General features: G+C 38.7%; 1 protein-coding gene across 3 annotated transcripts in view; it reads left to right on the top strand.

Annotated features, from left to right (window-relative positions):
• The window catches only part of kcnd1 (potassium voltage-gated channel, Shal-related subfamily, member 1), a 60,171-nt gene that overhangs the window by 11,624 nt on the left and 24,735 nt on the right, over positions 1–23,812 (top strand). For all 3 annotated transcript variants that reach the window (XR_009817813.2, XM_061985505.2, XM_061985506.2), the window contains exon 4: positions 8,730–9,436. Coding sequence is in view for 2 of the 3 variants with exons in the window: in XM_061985505.2 (XP_061841489.1) it covers positions 8,730–9,436 (707 nt within the window). In the remaining variant the exon portion in view is untranslated. The remainder of the gene's footprint in view (positions 1–8,729; positions 9,437–23,812) is intronic.

Below are 23,812 nucleotides of genomic sequence, written 5' to 3'. Positions count from 1 at the left end.
TCAATAAAGAAGCATGTTACAATCAAACAGCCGGTATGTAAAAAGTACAATACCTACAGTATTGACACTTTGTAGGGCACAACAGTCGACAAACCTGGTACATTCATCTTACTGGCAGAGAGTACTTCCTGACTACGGCAACTCACATAGGACAAACTGAAATAAATGCATACTTGCAAGTGATTACTAGATGAATGAAAATAAAAATGTTTGATTTTATTATGAAATAAATGAACATTTATTACATTATTTGAACATTTCCCGTGCAATTCTCTACTAAAACTCGAGGTCGGGCGATGTTTTTCCGGCGAGTTAAATCAGTGAGCAACAGTAACACTCGTCGAGTGTTAACTTCCTCTGTAGCTTTTTGTTATTAACGTTATTTCAATGGAGTACATATTTCCCTAAGTCAGGGGCAGACTTGGAGTGTTATTGCAGCTGGAACTAATCGATGTCTTACAACAATGGTCGAGCAGACAAGAAGGCCTTGTCGAAGTGTAACTTTGGCCACAAACATAAGGATAATCTGCAATGTTAAACTACTTCTGGGTTTTTTTTAATGTTGTTTTTGCTTTATTTGTGTATATTTTATTGTTTTAATGTAGTATAATATTTCTAAAAAAGTTAATTTGGTTGAATACTGTGACTAACAATGCCGAACAATCATTTTGTTAGTTGCTGGGATAGAATCCAGGTTAATATTGCCATGCTTTTAATTTGAAACTTACTTTGCGCTGAACAGGAAGTCACTATCCGCACATTTTACACTGTAAAAAAAATACAATGTAGATTTTACGGTAAAAAAAAAGTGACAATAAAGTAGCCAGAATTTTACCGTAAATGTTAAGTTTTTTTTAACAGTGAATTACCGTGAATGTAAAAACAGTAACTCTTTTATATTTCCAACACTGAGCTACCAGTTATTTACTGTATATTTAACGTTGTTGTTTTTACAGTGTATTTGTGTAAATGGAAAAAAAGTAACCCTTTAATTTCTATGACAAAATTCTGCCAAATGAGCTACCAGTTTTTACCGTAAATTTAACGTTGTTGTTTTTACAGTGTATTTCTGGAAATTGAAAATATGAAGCTTACTTTACACTGAACAGGAAGTCACTGTCTGCACATTTTACAAAAAAATACAATGTACATTTTACGGTTAAAAATATTGGCACTTCAGTCGCCAGAATCTTTCCGTAAATTTTACGGTGTTTTTTAACAGTGAATTACCGTAAATGTAAAAGAAGTAACTCTTTTATATTTCCCCAAAAAATTCTGGCAACTGAGCTGCCAGTTTTTTTTAGTTTTTTTTTTTATAAATGTTTTTATTAAATTTGACAGGTATTACAATATACAATAGAACAGTAGTCACATTTTCCCCTTTTTTTCCCACCCACTTCCAAGAACAGCAACCCAACACATACCCCATACACACATACCCCCCCAGGCAGGTAAGTTAAAGGTACAGTCACAAATGGAAAATAATTAGTACATCACTTTCTTCTCAACATAGGCAGATAGTAAATATACACCCAGAATAAATATAAATAAAAAACCAAAAAAACCAAAAAGGAAGCTGGTTTATGAAAGGTGAACTTTTGAAGTGTCCTGTAGCGTCTTTAATTTAGCTATGTAGTCAACCACACAGCCCCAAACAGAATAAAACTTCCCAGGTGCCCCCCTAAGATTGAACTTTATTTTCTCCAGATCTAAATACATCATAAGGTCTTTAAGCCATAAGGAGGCTTTGGGGCAGACTGGTGACTTCCACTCCAGCAAAATTCTCCTACGTGCTAGTAAGGATGCAAAGGCGATACTATCCTTAAATTTTCTCCTTATTTGGGGATCTGATACCATCCCAAAAATAGCCATTTCTGCACATGGTGTCAGATTTAAATCCAATGCCTTAGTAAGGTGTTTGAAAATAGTTGTCCAATAATCCAGCAAATGGGGACAAGACCAAAACATGTGCGTCATGTTTGCAGGTGACATGTAACATCTGTTACAAGTATCCGAGATATTGGGGTATATTTTGGAGAGTTTGGAATTAGTGAAATGAATACGATGGACAATCTTGAATTGTATTAAATTAAGCCTTGAACAGGATGTACTGTTATTAATTTGGGTTAAGGCAGAATCCCAATCTCCATCATCTATAGATCTGCCAAGCTCTTCTTCCCAATTCCCTCTGATTTTATCAAGAGACGTTTTACCAAACTGGGATATTAAGATGTAGATTTTGGAGATTAGGCCTTTCTGATTTGTGGGAATATCTAAAATTTAGTCAATTAGCGAATTAGGTGGAGTATTAGGGAAAGAGAGACTATTTGATTTAACAAAATTACGAACCTGAAAGTATCGAAATAGGTGAGATTTTGGTAGGTCAAATTTTTCACACAGTTCACTGAAACTAGCGAAGACATCACCAATATATAAGTCCTTTAGCCTGCTAAGTGTTGACTGCTTCCATAGAGAAAACGCTACATCTGTGTTGGGAGGGAGGAAGAGGTGGTTATTATGAATGGGACTGTGGTTGGATAAGCCCTGCAGGCCGAAAGTATTTCTAAATTGAGACCAGATTCTAAGAGTAGAAATGACAATTGGACTACAAGTAAATTGGGATGTTCAATAAGGTAATTTTGATGTAAGCAGATCCAAGAGAGAGGTAGAACAGGAACTAGCTTCAGACTTGCACCAGATTAATTCAGGTTCTTGGATCCAGAGAGTCACTTTGTGTATGTTAGCTGCCCAATAGTAGTATTTTAGATTAGGGAGTGATAAACCACCTACGGACCTATGCCTTTGCAGGAACTCTCTCCTAATCCTGGGAGTCTTGCCTTTCCATATAAAGGATGAAATTAGTTTGTTTATTATGCAAAAAAAGGAATTGGGTAAAAAGATAGGCAAACATTGAAACAGATACAAAAATCGAGGAAGCACATTGATTTTGACGCAGTTTACCCTGCCCGCTATAGTTATGTGTAAATCATTCCACCTTTCCAAATCTAATTTAAGTTTGTCGATTAGAGGTGGAAAATTGTCCTTGTAGAGAGCTGGTAGCTTACGACAAATATGTACACCTAAGTACTTGAAGCTGTTCCTGGACATCTTAAATGGGAAATATCCATCAGGGATCTCAAGGGCCAAATTATTCACAGGGAAGCATTCACTCTTAGCGAAATTCAATTTATAGCCAGATAATGATCCAAAATTGTTTAGCAATTCAATAATCTTTGGAATGGTAAAGATTGGATCAGATATAAACAATAGTAAATCATCCGCGTATCTATGGATTCCTTTACTGATACCAGCCGATTTAAATCATCCGCGCATCTATGGATTCCTTTACTGATACCAGCCGATTTAAGGGCAATGGACAAGGGTTCGATTGCAGTAACGAATAACAATGGGCTTAGAGGGCACCCCTGGTGTGTACCTCTGCCAAGTGTGAAAAATTGGGATAACATCCCATTTGTGCTTACGGCAGCCCTAGGAGAAGAGTATAGAAGTGCTATCCAAGATATATATTTGGACCCAATGTTGAATCTCTTTAAGACCTCCAATAAATATCCCCACTCCACCCTGTCGAAAGCTTTCTCCGCATCCAAAGAGACCACCACTTCTGGCGTCTCCTCGGATGCTGGAGAAAAAATAATGTTAAGAAGGCAACGAATGTTGGAAAAAGAGTGCCGGTTTTTCATAAACCCTGTTTGGTCAGGTAATATGATGTTTGGTAAAATTGATTCAAGGCGAAGGGCCAGTGCTTTAGCTAAAATCTTATAATCAGCGTTTAAGAGAGAGATGGGACGGTAAGAACTACAATCGGAATCTACTTTGCCCGGTTTTAGTAATAAAGTTATTGACGCTTCGGTGAGAGTTCGAGGCAGGGTACCCCGGTCCAGAGAGCTACCAGTTTTTTACCGTAAATTTAACGTTGTTTTTACATTATATTTCTGTAAATGGAAAAACGGTTAAACTTTTATTTTTATGATATAATTTTTAGGTAACTGCCAGTTTTGTTTTTTTACCGCAAATTTAACAATGTTATCTTTACAGTGTATTACTGTAAATGGAAAATTTGAAGCTTACTTTGCACTGAACAGGAAGTCACCATCTGCACATTTTACAAAAAAATATTAGCACTTCAGTCGCCAGAATTTTACCATAAATTTTACGATGTTTTTTAAAAGTGAATTATCGTAAATGTAAAAACAGTAACTATTTTATATTTCCAACAAACTTCTGACAACTGAGCTCCCAGTCTTTTACCGTAAATTTAACGTTGTTGTTTTTACAGTGTATTTGTGTAAATGGAAAAAAAAATAACAGTTTAAATTCTGGCAACTGAGCTGCCAGTTTTTTACCGTAAAATCTACGGTCATTCTTTATACAGTAATTACTGTAAATGGAACAATGGCAACACTTTTATTTTTATGATAGAATTTTTAGGTAACTGAGCTGCCAGGTTTTTTTTTACCGCCAATTTAACATTGTTGTTTTTACGGTGTATTACTGTAAATGGAACATTTTAAGCTTACTTTGCACTGAACAGGAAGTCACTATCTGCACATTTTGCCCAAAAATACAATGTAAATTTTACGGTAACAAATATTGGCAGTTCAGTCGCCAGAATTTTACCGTATATTTTACGGTTTATTAATAGTGAATTACTGTAAATGTAAAAACAGTAACTTTTATATTTCCAACAAAATTCTGGCAACTGAGCTGCCAGTTTTTTACCGTAAATTTAACGTTGTTGTTTTTACAGTGTATTTGTGTAAATGGAAAAAAAAACACTTTAATTTTTATGACAAAAGTCCGGCAACTGAGCTGCTAGTTTTTGACCGTAAAAGCTACGGTCATTCGTTATATAGTAAATACTGTAAATGGAAAAACGGTAACACTTTTATTTTTATGATATAATTTTTAGGTGACTGAGCTTTTTTTTTTTTTTTTTAACCACAAATGTAACATTGTTGTTTTTTCAGTGTCCATCCATCCATCCATATTCTACCGCTTAGTCCCTTCGGGGTCGCGGGGGGCGCTGGAGCCTATCTCAGCTACAATCGGGCAGAAGGCGGGGTACACCCTGGACAAGTCGCCACCTCATCGCAGGGCCAACACAGATAGACAGACAACATTCACACTCACATCCACACACTAGGGCCAATTTAGTGTTGCCAATCAACCTATCCCCAGGTGCATGTCTTTGGAGGTGGGAGGAAGCTGGAGTAGAACCCACGCAGTCACGGGGAGAACATGCAAACTCCACACAGAAAGATCCCGAGCCCGGGATTGAACTCAGGACTACTCAGGACCTTCGTATTGTGAGGCAGACGCACTAACCCCTCTTCCACCGTTCTGCCCGTTTTACTGTAAATGGAAAATTTGAAGCTTACTTTGCACTGAACAGGAAGTCACTATCTGCACATTTTACAAAAAAATACAATGTAAATTTTACGGTAAAAAATATTGGCACTTCAGTCATCAGAATTTTATTGTACATTTTAAGTTTTTTTTAACAGTGTATTACCGTATATGTAAAAAAAGTAACTCTTTTATATTTCCAACAAAATTTTGGCAACTGAGCTATCAGTTTTTTTTTACCGACTTCCCGGGGGACACGATCGAATGCCTTCTCCAAGTCCACAAAGCACATGTAGACTGGTTGGGCAAACTCCCATTCACCCTCAAGGACCCTGCCGAGACTATAGATCTGGTCCACAGTTCCACGACCAGGACGAAAACCACACTGCTCCTCCTGAATTACGAGGTTCGACTATCCGGCGTAGCCTCCTCTCCAGTACACCTGAATAGACCTTCGGAGTGTGATCCCACAATAGTTGGAACACACCCTCCGGTTCCCCTTCTTAAAGAGAGGAACCACCACCTCAGGTCTGCCAATCCAGAGGTACCGCCCCCGATGTCCACGCGATGTTGCAGAGTCTTTTCAACCAAGACAGCCCCACAGCATCCAGAGCCTTAAGGAACTCCGGGTGGATCTCATCCACTCCCGGGGCCTTGCCACTGAGGAGCATTTTAACTACCTCGGCAACCTCAGCCCCAGAAATAGGAGAGCCCCAGGCACTGCTTCCTCATAGGAAGACGTGTTGGTGGTATTGAGGAGGTCTTCGAAGTATTCCCTCCATTCACTTTCACGTGAGGAAAGTCAGTTGTGTTGTTGTGTTATTTTGTGTTGTATTATTGTGTGTCATTGAAAATCGTCGCGATTATTCGGTCTTCGGCAACAATCAAACAACAGCAACACGTGGGTGGTGTTACTTCCGGTGTGTTTGTGTAACAGTCTAATCGACAAGTTGTGCAACTCTGACGTGATGAAACTGCGCCATGCCAGCAACCTGAGGGTTCCTGGTTCAATCACCACCTTCTACCAACCTAGTCACGTCTGTTGTGCCCTTGAGCAAGACACTTCACCCTTGCTCCTGATGGGTCGTGGTTAGCGCCTTGCACGGCAGCCCCCGCCATCAGTGTGTGAATGTGTGTGTGAATGTGGAAATAGTGTCAAAGTGCTTTGAGTACCGTACTTTCGGCACTATAAGGCGCACCTAAAAACCTCCCATTTTCTCAAAAGCTGACAGTGCGCCTTATAATCCCATGCGCCTTATATATGGACCAATATTGAGCCACAAAAGGTCTCGCAACTACGGGATGCATAACGTAACCCCAGCCTCTACTGTAGCGTCTATTCTATGCGCCTTATAATGGGGTGCGCCTTATATATAAACAAAGTTTTAAAATAGGCCATCCATTGAAGGTACGCCTTATAATCCGGTGCGCCTTATAGTGCGGAAAATACAGTACCTTGAAGATAGAAGAGCGCTATAAAAGTCAATCAATCAATCAATCAATCAATGTTTATTTATATAGCCCTAAATCACAAGTGTCTCAAAGGGCTGCACAAGCCACAACGACATCCTCGGTACAGAGCCCAAGGAAAAACTCACCCCAGTGGGACGTCGATGTGAATGACTATGAGAAACCTTGGAGAGGACCGCATATGTGGGTAACCCCCCCCCTCTAGGGGAGACCGAATGCAATGGATGTCGAGTGGGTCTGACATAATATTGTGAGAGTCCAGTCCATAGTGGATCCAACATAATAGTAAGAGTCCAGTCCATAGTGGGGCCAGCAGGAAACCATCCCGAGCGGAGACGGGTCAGCAGTGCAGAGATGTTCCCAACCGATGCACAGGCGAGCGGTCCACCCCGGGTCCCGACTCTGGACAGCCAGCACTTCATCCATGGCCATGGCCATGGATGAAGTGCTGAAGTGCTGAAGTGCTGGACAGCCAGCACTTCACACAGGCCATGGCCATGACCTGTGCCCCCCCCCCCCCCCACAAGGGAGAGGGGAGCAGAGGAGAAAAGAAAAGAAACGGCACATCAACTGGTCTAAAAGGGGGGTCTATTTAAAGGCTAGAGTATACAAATGAGTTTTAAGATGGGACTTAAATGCTTCTACTGAGGTAGCATCTCTAACTGTTACCGGGAGGGCATTCCATAGTACTGGAGCCCCAATAGAAAACGCTCTATAGCCCGCAGACTTTTTTGGGGGGGCTCTGGGAATCACTAATAAGCCGGAGTTCTTTGAACGCAGATTTCTTGCCGGGACATATGGTACAATACAATCGGCAAGATAGGCTGGAGCTAGACCGTGTAGTATTTTATACGTAAGTAGTAAAACCTTAAAGTCACATCTTAAGTGCACAGGAAGCCAGTGCAGGTGAGCCAGTATGGGTATATGTATATAAAGGTATATACAGTATAGGCGTATATACAGTATAGGCGTAATATGATCAAACTTTCTTGTTCTTGTCAAAAGTCTAGCAGCCGCATTTTGTACCAATTGTAATCTTTTAATGCTAGACATAGGGAGACTCGAAAATAATACGTTACAGTAGTCGAGATGAGACGTAACGAACGCATGAATAATGATCTCAGCATCACTAGTGGATAAAATAGAACGAATTTTAGCGATATTACGGAGATGAAAGAAGGCTGTTTTAGTAACACTCTTAATGTGTGACTCAAACGAGAGAGTTGGGTGGAAGATAATACCCAGATTCTTTACTGAGTCGCCTTGTGTAATTGTTTGGTTGTCAAATGTTAAGGTGGTATTATTAAATAAATGTCGGTGTTTAGCAGGACCGATAATCAGCATTTCCGTTTTCTTGGCGTTGAGTTAGTATAACCCATTTACCATTCTATAACCATTCTTAATCGATTAAAAAAAAATCCAAAAAATGTATTAATCTATTAAAATTCTTATTTTTTCATTATAAATATATTTATTTTAATATTATCATTATAATATATTATTTATATAAATGTATTATTTCTTAATTTTAATTTTACAAATAATTATTCTAAATTTAAAAAACAATATAGAACTATATCTATTTTATGTCGTCAATCATAGAACTGGCACCCAATATTATTCAAGTATTTTGAATCGAATCGTTACCCCAAGAATGGAATTGAATCATGTGGTGCTAAAAGATTCACAGTCCTACTTTTTAGTAGTAAGACGACCTGACTCGATGAGTCGGTCAGCATAAGCGGGTGTGAGGAGACCCCGTTGCGGCCATGGCGGCCATTTTCTTTTTCTCCCGCCATTCTCATTTATCGTCCCTCGCCATATTGTGACGATTTGTTGTGTTTCTCGTCTTTCCCTACAAGACTCATTGACGGTGTGCCCTCCTTCCTCAGGAGTATCGAGACCGGAAGAAGGAGAACCAGGAGCGTCTGGCCGAGGACACGGAGGCCAACGAGGACGCGCCGCTGCCCCCCCACAGCACGCACAGGGAGCGCTTGTGGCGGGCCTTCGAGAACCCGCACACGTCCACCATGGCGCTGGTCTTCTACTACGTGACGGGCTTCTTCATCGCCGTGTCGGTCATCGCCAACGTGGTGGAGACGGTGCCGTGCCGCCCCGTCAAGGGGAAAGTGAGGGACCTGCCCTGCGGCGAGAAGTACCAGCTGGCCTTCTTCTGCATGGACACGGCGTGCGTGCTCATCTTCACCTTCGAGTACCTGATGCGTCTGTTTGCCGCGCCCAGCCGCTGCAAGTTCATGCGCTCCGTCATGTCGGTCATCGACGTGGTGGCCATCATGCCCTACTACATCGGCCTGGTCATGCCGGAGAACGAGGACGTGAGCGGCGCCTTCGTCACGCTGCGGGTCTTCCGAGTCTTCCGCATCTTCAAGTTCTCGCGCCACTCGCAGGGCTTGAGGATTTTGGGCTACACGTTGAAGAGCTGCGCCTCGGAGTTGGGCTTCCTGCTCTTCTCGCTCACCATGGCCATCATCATCTTCGCCACCGTCATGTTCTACGCCGAGAAGGGAACCGCGGGCTCCACCTTTACCTCCATCCCGGCCTCCTTCTGGTACACCATCGTCACCATGACCACGCTGGGGTGAGTCGCCATGACGACGCACGCGCCGCGCGTCCTGCAGAGCGCGCCGCCCACGCCGTGCTGTTGCGGCGTGGCGGCCGGTCTTCATCCAGCCCACGCGCTCGCGCACGCACGCACGCGCGCGTGTGTGTGTGTGCGTCCGTGTGTGCGTGTTGTTGCTTGTTGCTCACAGACACTGAACACACAGTAGTAGTGAGTCCTCTTTTGTACAGGCTCACAGTGTGTTGTTTATTGTAGTGAGTCACTGTGTCTAGTCGTTTGTTGTAGTGGGTCACTCACTGTGTGTAGTTATGTTGTTGTAGTGGGTCACTGTGTGTAGTTATGTTGTTGTAGTGGGTCACTGTGTGTAGTTATGTTGTTGTAGGTCACAATGTGTTGTTTATTGTAGTGAGTCACTGTGTTTAGTCCAGAGGATCTTAACCTTGTTGGAGGTACCGAACCCCACCAGTTTCATATGCGCATTCCCCGAACCCTTCTTTAGTGAAAAATAAAAATAAAAATATTATTATTATTTATAGTTATATGTTTTTGGTAACACTTTAGTATGGGGAACATATTCTAAGCAACAAAGACTTAATTTAGAGTTTTTTGGACACTAGGGGAACATATTCTAAGTAACAAAGACTTAATTTAGAGTTATTTGTTTAGGTTTAGAGGGTTAGGGCCAGGGTTAGAGGGTTAGAGTTATAATAAGGCCGTGCCGAATAAGGCATTAATAAGTACTTAATAATGACTAATTATGAGCCAATATGTTACTAATTTGCATGTTAATAAGCAACTAATTAATGGTGAATATGTTCCCCATACTAAAGTGTTACCATGTTTTTTTTAGTGGTGTACAAAATGAAGCGTGCATGAACATCACCTTGTTCAAACAACAAAACCAGCACAGTGCATAAACTCACAACAAATGACACACCTGCAAATCAGTCTGACTTCTGCTGTTGTCGTATCCGTAATACGCCGATAGGGAGAAGTTTTTATTTACACGATGAGTCGAGTCTGTTTTGACCTCCGCTGAACCCGTGAGGCCGACTCACCGAACCCCTAGGGTTCCATTGAACCCAGGTTAAGAACCACTGGTCTAGTCGTTTGTTGTAGTGGGTCACTGTGTGTAGTTATGTTTTTGTAGTGAGTCACTGTGTGTAGTTATGTTGTTGTAGAAGGTCACAGTGTGTTGTTTATTGTAGTGAGTCACTGTGTCTAGTCGTTTGTTGTAGTGGGTCACTGTGTAGTTATGTTGTTGTAGTGAGTCACTGTGTGTAGTTATGTTGTTGTAGAAGGTCAGTGTGTTGTTTGCTGTAGTGAGTCACTGCGTCTAGTCGTTTGTTGTAGTGGGTCACTGTGTGTAGTTATATTGTTGTAGTCGGTCACTGTGTGTAGAAGGTCACAGTGTGTTGTTTATTGTAGTGAGTCACTGTGTTTAGTCGTTTGTTGTAGTGGGTCACTGTGTGTAGTTATGTTGTTGTAGTGGGTCACTGTGTGTAGTTATATTGTTGTAGAAGGTCATAGTGTGTTGTTTATTGTAGTGAGTCACTGTGTCTAGTTGTTTATTGTAGTCGGTCACTTTGTGTAGTTATGTTGTTGTCGTGGGTCAGTGTGTGTGTAGTTATGTTCTTGTAGAAGGTCACAGTGTGTTTTTTATTGTAGCGAGTCACTGTGTCTAGTCGTTTGTTGTAGTCGGTCACTGTGTGTAGTTATGTTGTTGTAGAGAATCACTGTGTGTAGTTATGTTGTTGGAGAAGGTCACAGTGTGTTGTTTATTGTAGTGAGTCACTGTGTCTAGTCGTTTGTTGTAGTGGGTCACTGTGTGTAGTTATGTTGTTGTAGTGGGTCACTGTGTGTAGTTATGTTCTTGTAGAAGGTCACAGTGTGTTGTTTATTATCGTGAGTCACTGTGTGTAGTCGTTTGTTGTAGCTGGTCACTGCGTGTGCTTAGGTTGTTGTAGAAGGTCACAGTGTGTTGTTAATTGTACTGAGTCACTGTGTCTAGTCGTTTGTTATAGTGAGTCACAGTGTGTTGTGTATTGTAGTGAGTTACTGTGTCTAGTCGTTTGTTGTAGTGAGTCACGGTGTGATTTTGTTTATTGTATTAAGTCACAGTATGTAGTAATTTATTGTAGTAAGTCAGAGTGTGTAGTTGTTTATTCTAGTGAGTCACAGTGTGTTGTTTATTGTATTAAGTCACAGTGTGTAGTAATTTATTGTAGTAAGTCAGAGTGTGTAGTTGTTTATTTTAGTGAGTCACAGTGTGATTTTGTTTACTGTATTAAGTCACAATATGTCATAATTTATTGTAGTGATTCAGAGTGTGTAGTTGTTTATTCGAGTGAGTCACAGTGTGTTGTTTATTGTATTAAGTCACAGTATGTAGTAATTTTTTGTAGGGAGTCACTTTGTCGAGTCGTTTGTTGTAGTGAGTCACTGCGTGTAGTTATATTGTAGATGGTCACACTTTGTTTGTTTATTGTAGTGAATCATTGTCGTGAGTCACTGTGTCTCGTCGATTATTGTAGTGAGTCCCTGTATGTAGTAATTTACTATAGTAAGTCATAGCGTGCAATTATGTTTGTATTAAAAGTAGCAATTTGTTGTTTACTGTGGCAAGTAACCGTATGTAGTTGTTTATTGTAGTGAGTCACTGTGTCTAGTCTTTTTTGTAGTGGGTCACAGTGTGATTTTGTTTATTGTATCAAGTTACGGGCATGTAGTGATTTATTGTAGTGTGTCAGAGTGTGTTGATGTTTATTGTAGTGAGTCACTGTGTCTAGTTGTTTTAAGTGACAGTGGAATTTTGTTTATTGTATCAAGTTACAGTATGTAGTAATTGCAGTGTGTCAGTGTGTGTAGTTGTTTATTTTAGTGAGTCACTGTGTGATTTTGTTTATTGTATTTAGTCCCAGTATGTAGTCAATTTTTGTAGTGAGTCACTGTGTCTGGTCATTTGTTGGAGTGACCAGACACAGTGGTGTCTACACAGTGTGTAGTTGTGTTGTTGTAGAAGTTTGCAGTTTGTTTATTGTAGTGAGTCACTGTGTCTAGTCATTTGTTGTAGTGAGTCACAGTATGATTTTGTTTGTTGTATTAAGTCACAGTGTGTATTCATTTATTGTAGTGTGTAGATGTTTATTGTAGTAAGTCAGCGTGCAATAATGTTTTTGTAGAAGGTCACAGTGTGACTTTGTTTATTGTATTAATTCACAGCTTGTAGTAATTTATTGTAGTAAGTTGGTATGTATTTGTTCATTGTAGTGAGTCACAATGTGTTGTGTATTGTGGTGACTCACAGACTGTATGTATTTGTTAATTGTAGTCGGCCTCAGCGTATAGTCATTTATTGTAATGAGTCACAATGTCTAGTCATTTATTGTAGTGAGTCACAATATCTAGTCATTTATTGTAGTGAGTCACAATATCTAGTCATTTATTGTAGTGGGTACAGTGTATATTGGTTCATTTTGTGGAGTCATTTTGATTGTGTTTATTGTGTTAGATCACAAAGTGTCTTCGTTTATTGTAGTAAGTCAAATTGTGTAGTCTCTGGAGTCATGTAATCATTTTAATGTCTCGAAGTGAATAGCAACAGGTTCTTCATTGCAGTGAGTAACAACATGTAGTTGTAGTAGTGAGTCTGTGTGTATCTATTCATTTTAGTAAGTTGGTATGTATTTGTTCATTGTAGTGAGTCGCATTGTGTTGTGTATTGTGGTGACTCACAGACTGTATGTATTTGTTAATTGTAGTCCGCCACAGTGTATAGTCATTTATTGTAATGAGTCACAATGTCTAGTCATTTATTGTAGTGAGTCACAATATCTAGTCATTTATTGTAGTGAGTCACAATATCTAGTCATTTATTGTAGTGGGTACAGTGTATATTGGTTCATTTTGTGGAGTCATTTTGATTGTGTTTATTGTGTTAGATCACAAAGTGTCTGCGTTTATTGTAGTAAGTCAAATTGTGTAGTCTCTGGAGTCATGTAATCATTTTAATGTCTCGAAGTGAATAGCAACAGGTTCTTCATTGCAGTGAGTAACAACATGTAGTAGCTCACAGTGGTTTAGTCATTTGTTGTAGTCTGTGATTTTGTTTATCGTATTAAGTCACAGTATGTAGTAACATTTTGTAGTTTGTCAAAGTGTGTTGTTGTTCATTGTAGTGAGTCACTGTGTGTAGTTATGTTCATTATGTTGTTGTAGAAGGTCACAGTTTGTTGTTTATTGTAGTGAGTCACTGTGTATTAATTTATTGTATGGAGTCACCCTGTGTAGTCGTTTATTGTAGTGAGTCACAATGTGTTGTTTTTATAGTAGGTCACAGTGTATTAGTTCATTATAGCGAGTCACAATGTGTAGTGATTTTTTCTAGTGAATAACAGTGTGTAGTTGTTAATTGTAATGAGTCACGGTGCCGAGTCGTTTGTTGTAGTGAGTCATTAATTGTATTTTTAAATGTAGTGAGTCACCGTGTGTAGTTATTGGTGTGAAAGGTCACAGTGAGTTATTTATTGTAGTGAGTCACAAGGTGTAGTCGTCTATTGTAGTGAGTTGTTTGTTGTAGTGAGTCACTGCGTGTAGTTATGTTGTTGTAGAAGATCAAGGTTTGTTTATTGTAGTGTGTCACTCTGTCTAGTTGTTTGTTGTAGTGAGTCACGGTTTCATTTTTTTTTATTGTGTTAAGTCACAGTATGTAATAATTTATTGTAGTTTGTCATAGTAGGTTGTTGTTTATTGTAGTGAGTCGGTATGTATTTGTTCGTTGTGGTGAGTCACAATGTGTATTCTTTTTTGTAGTGCGTGTGATTTTGTTTATTGTATTAAGTCACAGTATGTAGTAATTTATTGTTGTGTGTCTTGACTCACGAGTGTGTAGTTGTTTATTGTAGTGAGTCACAGTGTTTAACAGTGTTGGGACTAACGCGTTACAAAGTAACGCGTTACTGTAACGCCGTTACTATCGGCGGTAACTAGTAATCTAACGCGTTATTTTTTATATTCAGTAACTCTGTTACCGTTACTACATAATGCGTTACTGCGTTATTTTGCGTTATTTTTTATGTAGTATCGGCTAGAAACTGAGAAGATCTGAGTGTTGCAGCGCTGCTGAAGAGGCGACAAAAAAGAGGCGCGCCGCGCACTGTCTGTGTGTACGTGTGTGTGTGTGTGTGTGTGAGTGTATGTGTGTGTGTGTGTGTGGGAGGGGGCGTGTCTGTGTCTACTATCAAGACGTCATGGCGAACCCCGAAGCCGAGTTTCTTAAAATGGAGATATTTTCAGTACGTTTCTTTTATCGACCACAAAGAAAATAACATTTTAGTTGAATGTAAGTTTCAAATATGCTGAAACAGCTACAAAAACAACATGCTTCGACGAAGCTAGTAAAGAGACACACACTTCACCTCCACGTCCAACAGCGGCTGGATTTTAATGAGGCACTGCACACTGAAGGTACACACACTCTGTCAATTCTCTTATATACTCTTTCATTTTAAACTTTTAGAGTGTTTGATTATCACATCACTCTAAATGTTTCGACTATAAAGTTCACAAACATAAAGAGGGATACTAGTGGGCCAGGCTAATATTTCCTTTTCTCTAAACTAAGTGGGGAAATGTGTAGAGTGTTCTGGGCTTCAGACATGATTTTATTTCACAATTCCTTGAGAAAACGCCTGGTTAGGCTTTATGTATGTAGTGTGTGCCTTTCTTGTTTTACAGCTATGTTGTTATTATGCTGTTTGTTACTTATGTATGTTAAGTTGCAGCTATTTAAAATAGTTTTGTCAATTTGTTCTGGTCTGAAACAAATTGGCCCTTTAAAACATATCTTTGTCTTTGTGTGTTGTATGTAGAGCACATTGCTTAGCAGAGTTCAGTGATCCAAATGCATGTCAAGTTGATCAACACATTGTATTATTCTCCAGTGCAATAACAGTACTAAAATGAAGGCTAAAAGGGCATTAAATGGGGCCTTAAAAAAAATATATAAGTAACTAAATAGTTACTTTTCACAGTAACGCATTACTTTTTGGTTTAAGTAACTGAGTTAGTAACTGAGTTACTTTTGAAATAAAGTAACTAGTAACGTAACTAGTTACTGGTTTTCAGAGGTGGGTAGAGTAGCCAGAAATTGTACTCAAGTAAGAGTACTGTTACTTTAGAGATTTATTACTCAAGTAAAAATAAGGAGTAGTCACCCAAATATTTACTTGAGTAAAAGTAAAAAGTATGTTGTAAAAAAACTACTCAAGTACTGAGTAACTGATGAGTAACATACACACACATATCATATATATATATATTTATATATATATATATACACACACACACACATGTATACATATATATACACACACACACATATATATATATATATATATATATATATATATATATATATATATATATATATATATACATACATTGATATATACAGTATATAATTTATATTTATTTTTTTGCCGTTTTTGTTTACATGTTAATAGTGTTTTAATGAATATACATGCATGTTTAACACATATAGATTCCTTTCTTTCATGAAGACAAGAATATAAGTTGGTGTATTACCTGATTCTGATGACTTGCATTGATTGGAATCAGACAGTAGTGATGACAAACGTCCACGTTTTCAAATGGAGGAGAAAAAAAGTTCCTCCTTTCTGTCCAATACCACATGAAAGTGGTTGGTTTTTGGCATCTTATATGTCCAGCTTCCATATTCGTTTTTATACACTTTACAAGAAATACATTGGCGGCAAACTCCGTAGCTTGCTAGCTTGTTTGCGCAGGCTTTCGGAGACTCTTATTTTGAAAGCGCAGGCGCGATGGAGCGGCACTTTTATTGTGAAGACAGGAACTGTGCAGTCAGTCTTTAGGCTTTTGACGCTTTTGAAATAAAAAATTGTATTTTTTCCTTCACACTTTTGATTGATTGATTGGAACTTGTATTAGTAGATTGCACAGTACAGTACATATTCCGTACAATTGACCACTAAATGGTAACACCCCAATAAGTTTTTCAACTTGTTTAAGTCAGGTCATGTGACCCCTGGCTCTGTTTGATTGGTCCAACGTCACCAGTGACTGCATCTGATTGGTGGAACGGAGTGAACGTCACCAGTGACTGTATTTGTTGAAACGCAGGCACTATGAAGGTCTGTCTGACAGACCAAAACAAACAAAGCGTGCATTAACAGATCGATAAAAATTAGTAACGAGTAGCGAGCTGAATGTAGATAAAAGTAGCGGAGTAAAAGTAGCGTTTCTTCTCTATAAATATACTCAAGTAAAAGTAAAAGTATGTTGCATTAAAACTACTCTTAGAAGTACAATTTATCCCAAAAGTTACTCAAGTAGATGTAACGGAGTAAATGTAGCGCGTTACTACCCACCTCTGCTGGTTTTCAGTAACTAACCCAACGCTGGTGTTTAATAATGTTGGAGTCACAGTGTGTCTTTTTATTGTAGTGAGTTTGTGTGTATTTATTCATTGTAATGAGTCACAGTGTGTCATAATTTTTTGTAGTGAGTCACATTGTGTAGTCATTTATTGTAGTGAGTCAGTGTGTCTTTGTTTACTGTAGCGAGTCACATTGTGTAGTCATTTATTGTAGTGAGTACATTGTGTCTTTGTGAGTAACATTGTGTCTTCATTTATTGTAGTGAGTCATTTTCTTTCTTTCTTTCTTTTAGTTTATTTCGAACATGAACATACTTACAGTATAATACATCACAATTTCATATCATTTCACTTTACATCATGTCCGAAAAGGAGTAGGGAGAAGCAAAGCTTATTTAATCCTACCCCTTTCCCACTTCAGAGCGTTTACAAATATATAGAATCATTTACAAACCTTTTTATATAATAAAATAACATCTGTGAATTAGTATACACAACAGTTTTGTAATATGTAATTAATTAATTCAGTCATTATTAACATACTGAGATGAAGAATATCTTACTTTCAATAAGGTTGAAAGTATTTCTCATAATTTTTCTTCTTTGTACTTTGTAAGCACTATTATTTTGAACAACCTCTTAAATTGGATCATATCAGTACAATGTTTAACTTCTTTACTTAATCCATTCCATCATTTAATTCCACATACTGATATGATAAAGGTTCTTTCCTCTAAGGTTATATTTCTCCTCTTTAGTTGAGAAGAATTGTTGTACATTCTTGGGTAGCAGGTTATAGTTTGCTTTGTACATCATTTTAGCTGTTTGCAATTTTATCAAATCACCGAACTTTAATATTTTTGACTTAATAAATAAAGGGTTTGTATGTTCTCTATATCCAACATGATGTATTATTCTAACTGATCTTTTTTGTAACACGGTTAATGAATGTAGCGCACATTTGTAGTTATTTCCCCATATTTCTGCACAACAACTCAGATATGGTAACACTAGCGAGCAGTAGAGAATATGAAGTGATTTTTGGCCCAGGATGTATTTTGCTTTATTCATTATTGAAATGTTTTTTTGCCACCTTATGTTGTATGTTTTGTATATGAGATTTCCAGTTCATTTGATCATCTATTAATACTCCCAAAAATCTTGTTTCTTTTACCCTTTCAATGTCTACTCCGTCTATTTGTATTTGTGTATGATGCTCTTTTCTACTGTTACCAAATAGCATTATTTTAGTCTTACTGAGATTCAAAGATAGTCTGTTTTTGTCAAACCATTTTTTTAATTTGTCCATTTCTTCTGTTATTATTTGTATTATCTTCTGTGTGTTCTCTCCTGAACAGAAAGCAGTTGTGTCGTCTGCAAATAAAACTAACTTTAAAGGGGAACATTATCACCAGACCTATGTAAGCGTCAATATATACCTTGATGTTGCAGAAAAAAGACCATATATTTTTTAAACCGATTTCCGAACTCTAAATGGGTGAATTTTGGCGAATAAAACGCCTTTCTAATATTCGCTCTCGGAGCGATGACGTCACAATGTGACGTCGCATCGGGAAGCAATCCGCCATTTTCTCAAACACTGAGTCAAATCAGCTCTGTTATTTTCCGTTTTTTCGACTGTTTTCCGTACTTTGGAGACATCATGCCTCGTCGGTGTGTTGTCGGAGGGTGTAACAACACCAACAGGGACGGATTCAAGTTGCACCAGTGGCCCAAGATGCGAAAGTGGCAAGAAATTGGACGTTTGTTCCGCACACTTTACCCACGAAAGCTATGCTACGACAGAGATGGCAAGAATGTGTGGATATCCTGCGACACTCAAAGCAGATGCATTTCCAACGATAAAGTCAAAGAAATCTGCCGCCAGACCTCCATTGAATCTGCCGAAGTGTGTGAGCAATTCAGGGACAAAGGACCTCGGTAGCACGGAAAGCAATGGCGGCAGTTTGTTCCCGCAGACGAGCGAGCTAAACCCCCCTGGATGTCTTGGCTCACACCGTCCCGAAGATGATCAAGAGAAGAATATCGACCCTAGCTTCCCTGGCCTGCTGACATGAGGGTATGTCTACAGAATATATTAATTGATGAAAATTGGGCTGTCTGCACTCTCAAATGTATTTCATATGCTGTAAACCTAGTTCATAGTTGTTAGTTTCCTTTAATGCCAAACAAACACATACCAATCGTTGGTTAGAAGGCGATCGCCGAATTCGTCCTTGCTTTCTCCCGTGTCGCTGGCTGTCGTGTCGTTTTCGTCGGTTTCACTTGCATACGGTTCAAACCGATATGGCTCAATAGCTTCAGTTTCTTCTTCAATTTCGTTTTCGCTACCTGCCTCCACACTACAACCATCCGTTTCAATACATGCGTAATCTGTTGAATCGCTTAAGCCGCTGAAATCCGAGTCTGAATCCGAGCTAATGTCGCTATAGCTTGCTGTTCTTTCCGCCATGTTTGTTTGTGTTGGCTTCACTATGTGACGTCACAGGAAAATGGACGGGTGGTTAAAATCAGGCACTTTGAAGCTTTTTTAGGGATATTGCGTGATGGGTAAAATTTTGAAAAAAACTTCGAAAAATATAATAAGCCACTGGGAACTGATTTTTAATGGTTTTAACAATTCTGAAATTGTGATAATGTTCCCCTTTAAGTCCTTTGTAACTTTACAAATGTCGTTTATATAAAAATTAAACAATCTTGGTCCCAGTATTGATCCCTGGGGTACACCACAAGATGTTGACATATTTTCACCCATCTTCACATATTGCTTCCTGTTGGTTAAATAGCTTCTTACCCAGTTCAAGACCAAACCTCTGATGCCATATCGTTCTAATTTTCGTATTAAAATATCATGATTAATTGTGTCAAATGCTTTTGTTAAATCCATGAATACTGCGGCCGCACATTCTTTACCATCTATTGCATTGGTAATTTCCTCTGTTATTTTGATTAATGCTATTGATGTTGAGATATTTGCTCGGAATCCATATTGGTTCTCCACGAGCGTCCCACTTTTGTTAATAAATAAATCTAATCGACTATTGAATAGTTGTTCCATGATTTTGGAGAATTGTGGAAGTAATGAAACTGGTCTGTAGTTAGTAAACTGGTGTATGTCTCCATTCTTATAAATTGGTACAACTTTTGCAATTTTCATTTTGTCAGGAAATTTGCCGGTTAGAAATGATACGTTGCTGATATATGTCAGAGGATCTGAAATGTCTTCTATAACCTTTTTTATCGTTGCCATATCTATTCGATGACAGTCGGTTGAGGTCTTGGATTTACAATTTTTTACAATTTTGATTATTTCTTCTTTTGTTATGCTCTTAAGAAACATGGAATTGGGATTTCTGTCTATGAGCTCACTCAAGTCCCCAACTGACCCATCATCTGCATTTGGAATTCTTTCATCCAGATTTTTTCCGATATTAACAAAATAATCATTGAAATGTTCAACTATTTGATTCATATTGTCATTTTTTGTATTTCCATCTAGAAAGTACTGAGGGTAATCTTTCTTAGCACCATTTTTAATGATGCTATTTAGGATGACCCATGTTGCTCTCATGTTGTTTCTGTTCTTGTTTAATAATTGACTGTAGTATTCACGGTGGCAGAGGGGTTAGTGCATCTGCCTCACAATACGAAGGTCCTGAGTAGTCTTGGGTTCAATCCCGGGCTCGGGATCTTTCTGTGTGGAGTTTGCATGTTCTCCCCGTGACTGCGTGGGTTCCCTCCGGGTACTCCGGCTTCCTCCCACCTCCAAAGACATGCACCTGGGGATAAGTTGATTGGCAACACTAAATTGGCCCTAGTGTGTGAATGTTGTCTGTCTATCTGTGTTGGCCCTGCGATGAGGTGGCGACTTGTCCAGGGTGTACCCCGCCTTCCGCCCGATTGTAGCTGAGATAGGCTCCAGCGCCCCCCGCGACCCCAAAGGGAATAAGCGGTAGAAAATGGATGGATGGATGGATATAGTATTCCTTCTTACATGTTCGTAGTATACCAATTAGCTTGTTTTTATATTTCTTATACTTATTTTCTGCCTCTATAGATCTCTGTGTTATAAATATTCGATATAATGTGTTTTTTTTGTGACAAGCATTTTTCAGTCCTTTTGTCATCCATGGTTGGTTGTTTTTCTTTTGCTTCTTACTACGTTCTTTCCATGGAAAATGTTTATCATAGAGTTTTAGAAAGGTGTTGAAAAAATTCCCATATGCATCATCTACATCATCTTCATTGTATACATTGTCCCAAATTTGTTTCCTCAGGACCTTCTTGAAGGAAATCATTCCTTCCTCTGTACAGTACATAGTCTTTGAAATGTCTTTTTGTCAATGTTCTTCATCCTGTAGTTCCCATCATAAATAGTCAAGTATATTTTGTGTAGTCATTTATTGTAGTGAGTCATTGTGTAGTCATGTATTGTAGTGAGTCACATTGTGTAGTCATGTAATGTAGAGAGTCACATTGTTTAGTAATTGTATTGTAGCGAGTCACATTGTGTAGTCGTTTATTGTAGCGAGTCATTTTGTGTAGTCATTTATTGTAGCGAGTCACATTGTGTAGTCGTGTATTGTAGCGAGTCATTTTGTGTAGTCATTTATTGTAGCGAGTCACATTGTGTAGTCGTGTATTGTAGCGAATCATTTTGTGTAGTCATTTATTGTAGCGAGTCACATTGTGTAGTCGTGTATTGTAGCGAGTCATTTTGTGTAGTCATTTATTGTAGCGAGTCACTTGTGTAGTCATTTATTATAGCGAGTCACATTGTGTAGTCATATATTGTAGCGAGTCACATTGTGTAGTCATTTATTGTGAGTCATTGTGTAGTCATGTATTGTAGTGAGTCACATTGTGTAGTCGTTTATTGTAGCGAGTCATTTTGTGTAGTCATTTATTGTAGAGAGTCACATCGTGTAGTCGTGTATTGTAGCGAGTCATTTTGTGTAGTCATTTATTGTAGCGAGTCACTTGTGTAGTCATTTATTGTAGCGAGTCACATTGTGTAGTCATATATTGTAGCGAGTCACATTGTGTAGTCATTTATTGTGAGTCATTGTGTAGTCATGTATTGTAGTGAGTCACATTGTGTAGTCGTTTATTGTAGCGAGTCATTTTGTGTAGTCATTTATTGTAGAGAGTCACATCGTGTAGTCGTGTATTGTAGCGAGTCATTTTGTGTAGTCATTTATTGTAGCGAGTCACTTTGTGTAGTCATTTATTGTAGCGAGTCACTTTGTGTAGTCATATATTGTAGCGAGTCATATTGTGTAGTCATTTATTGTGAGTCATTGTGTAGTCATGTATTGTAGTGAGTCACATTGTGTAGTCATGTATTGTAGCGAGTCACATTGTGGAGTAATTTATTGTAGCGAGTCACATTGTGTAGTCATTTATTGTAGTGAGTCATTGTGTAGTCATGTATTGTAGTGAGTCACATTGTGTAGTCATGTATTGTAGCGAGTCACATTGTGTAGTCATTTATTGTAGCGAGTCACTTTGTGTAGTCATTTAAAGTTAAAGTTAAAGTACCAATTATTGTCACACACACACTAGGTTTGGCGAAATTATTCTCTATTGTAGTGAGTCACAACGTGTAGTCATGTATTGTAGCGAGTCACACTGTGTAGTCATGTATTGTAGCAAGTCACATTGTGTAGTCATTTATTGTAGCGTGTCACTTTGTGTAGTCATTTATTGTAGGAGTCATTGTGTAGTCATGTATTGTAGCGAGTCACATTGTGTAGTCATTCATTGTAGTGAGTCACATTGTGTAGTCATGTATTGTAGCGAGTCACATTGTGTAGTCATTCATTGTAGTGAGTCACATTGTGTAGTCATGTATTGTAGCGAGTCACATTGTGTAGTCATTCATTGTAGCGAGTCACATTGTGTAGTCATTCATTGTAGTGAGTCACATTGTGTAGTCATGGATTGTTGCGAGTCACATTGTGTAGTCATTTATTGTAGCGAGTCATATTGGAGTCATGTAATCCTTGTAATGCGTCAAAGTGAATCATAGCAGGTTCTTTGTTGCAGTGAGTAGTTGTTTTTTGTCGTATAATTGGTAAAGTTATCGTCGTACAGTTAGTGAGTAGTAGCGTGAACAGTGGACTTTCTTGCAAAGGAAAACTCGCTGGTTTGATTCCCACTTCGCCCTCAGTCCGGCTGCCGTTGGCCTTTAAAGAAATTATTTCAATTCCTGTGAGAAAGTTGCTTTATTCATCTTGTTTTCGCTGCTCTTTGTTTGTTGTCACAGGCGGACATTGTCGTCTCCTCTTTATTGCTCTGCTCCACCGCTCGCCATGACAACGCCCGTGAAGAACTCCTCAGTCACGACGCTACTTTAACAATGATGAATAGTTGGATTTAGTTTTTTGTCTGGATGGGATAGGCTCCGGCACCCCCCACGAGTCCCAAAGGGACAAGCGGTAAAAAAATGGGTGGATGGATGGATTTCATCACGCATGGCAAGATAGTTGACACCATGCCTTTCCTGTCTGAGTGAAAAGTGGTCTCTAAATAGCTGCGGGAGCTAAAAAAAGACTCGACTTTCATCTCCTTTTTTGCTTTTACCCGCTTTTTATACTGCCATGACATCATCATGTTCACTATATAAGCTGACATGATTTGTGTACTTGTAGACTGTAGTAGTGTTCAACTTTATAATTAGAACACTCGGAGTAATGTGTAATATGAGTACGAGTATGCATTGAAGGACAGTTCAAATCACACCGGAGTAAACGATGGACACAGCAATATGTCACATATTTATTTATTTATTTTTTTGTGTGTTTTTTTTAATTTGTATTACTTTCATTTATATTTCTTATTTATTTATTTAATTAAATTTGTTGATTTATTTATATCATAATTTTTTTTCTTTATCTTTTCACATACGTTTATATTAACATACACTATATTACCAAACGTATTTGGCCACCTCC

Source organism: Nerophis lumbriciformis, linkage group LG23 (genome assembly GCF_033978685.3).
Source record: "Nerophis lumbriciformis linkage group LG23, RoL_Nlum_v2.1, whole genome shotgun sequence".
Classification (NCBI taxonomy): domain Eukaryota; kingdom Metazoa; phylum Chordata; class Actinopteri; order Syngnathiformes; family Syngnathidae; genus Nerophis; species Nerophis lumbriciformis.
The sequence above is the reverse complement of the archived record's forward strand: the minus strand, read 5'-3'. Positions and strand labels throughout refer to the sequence as shown.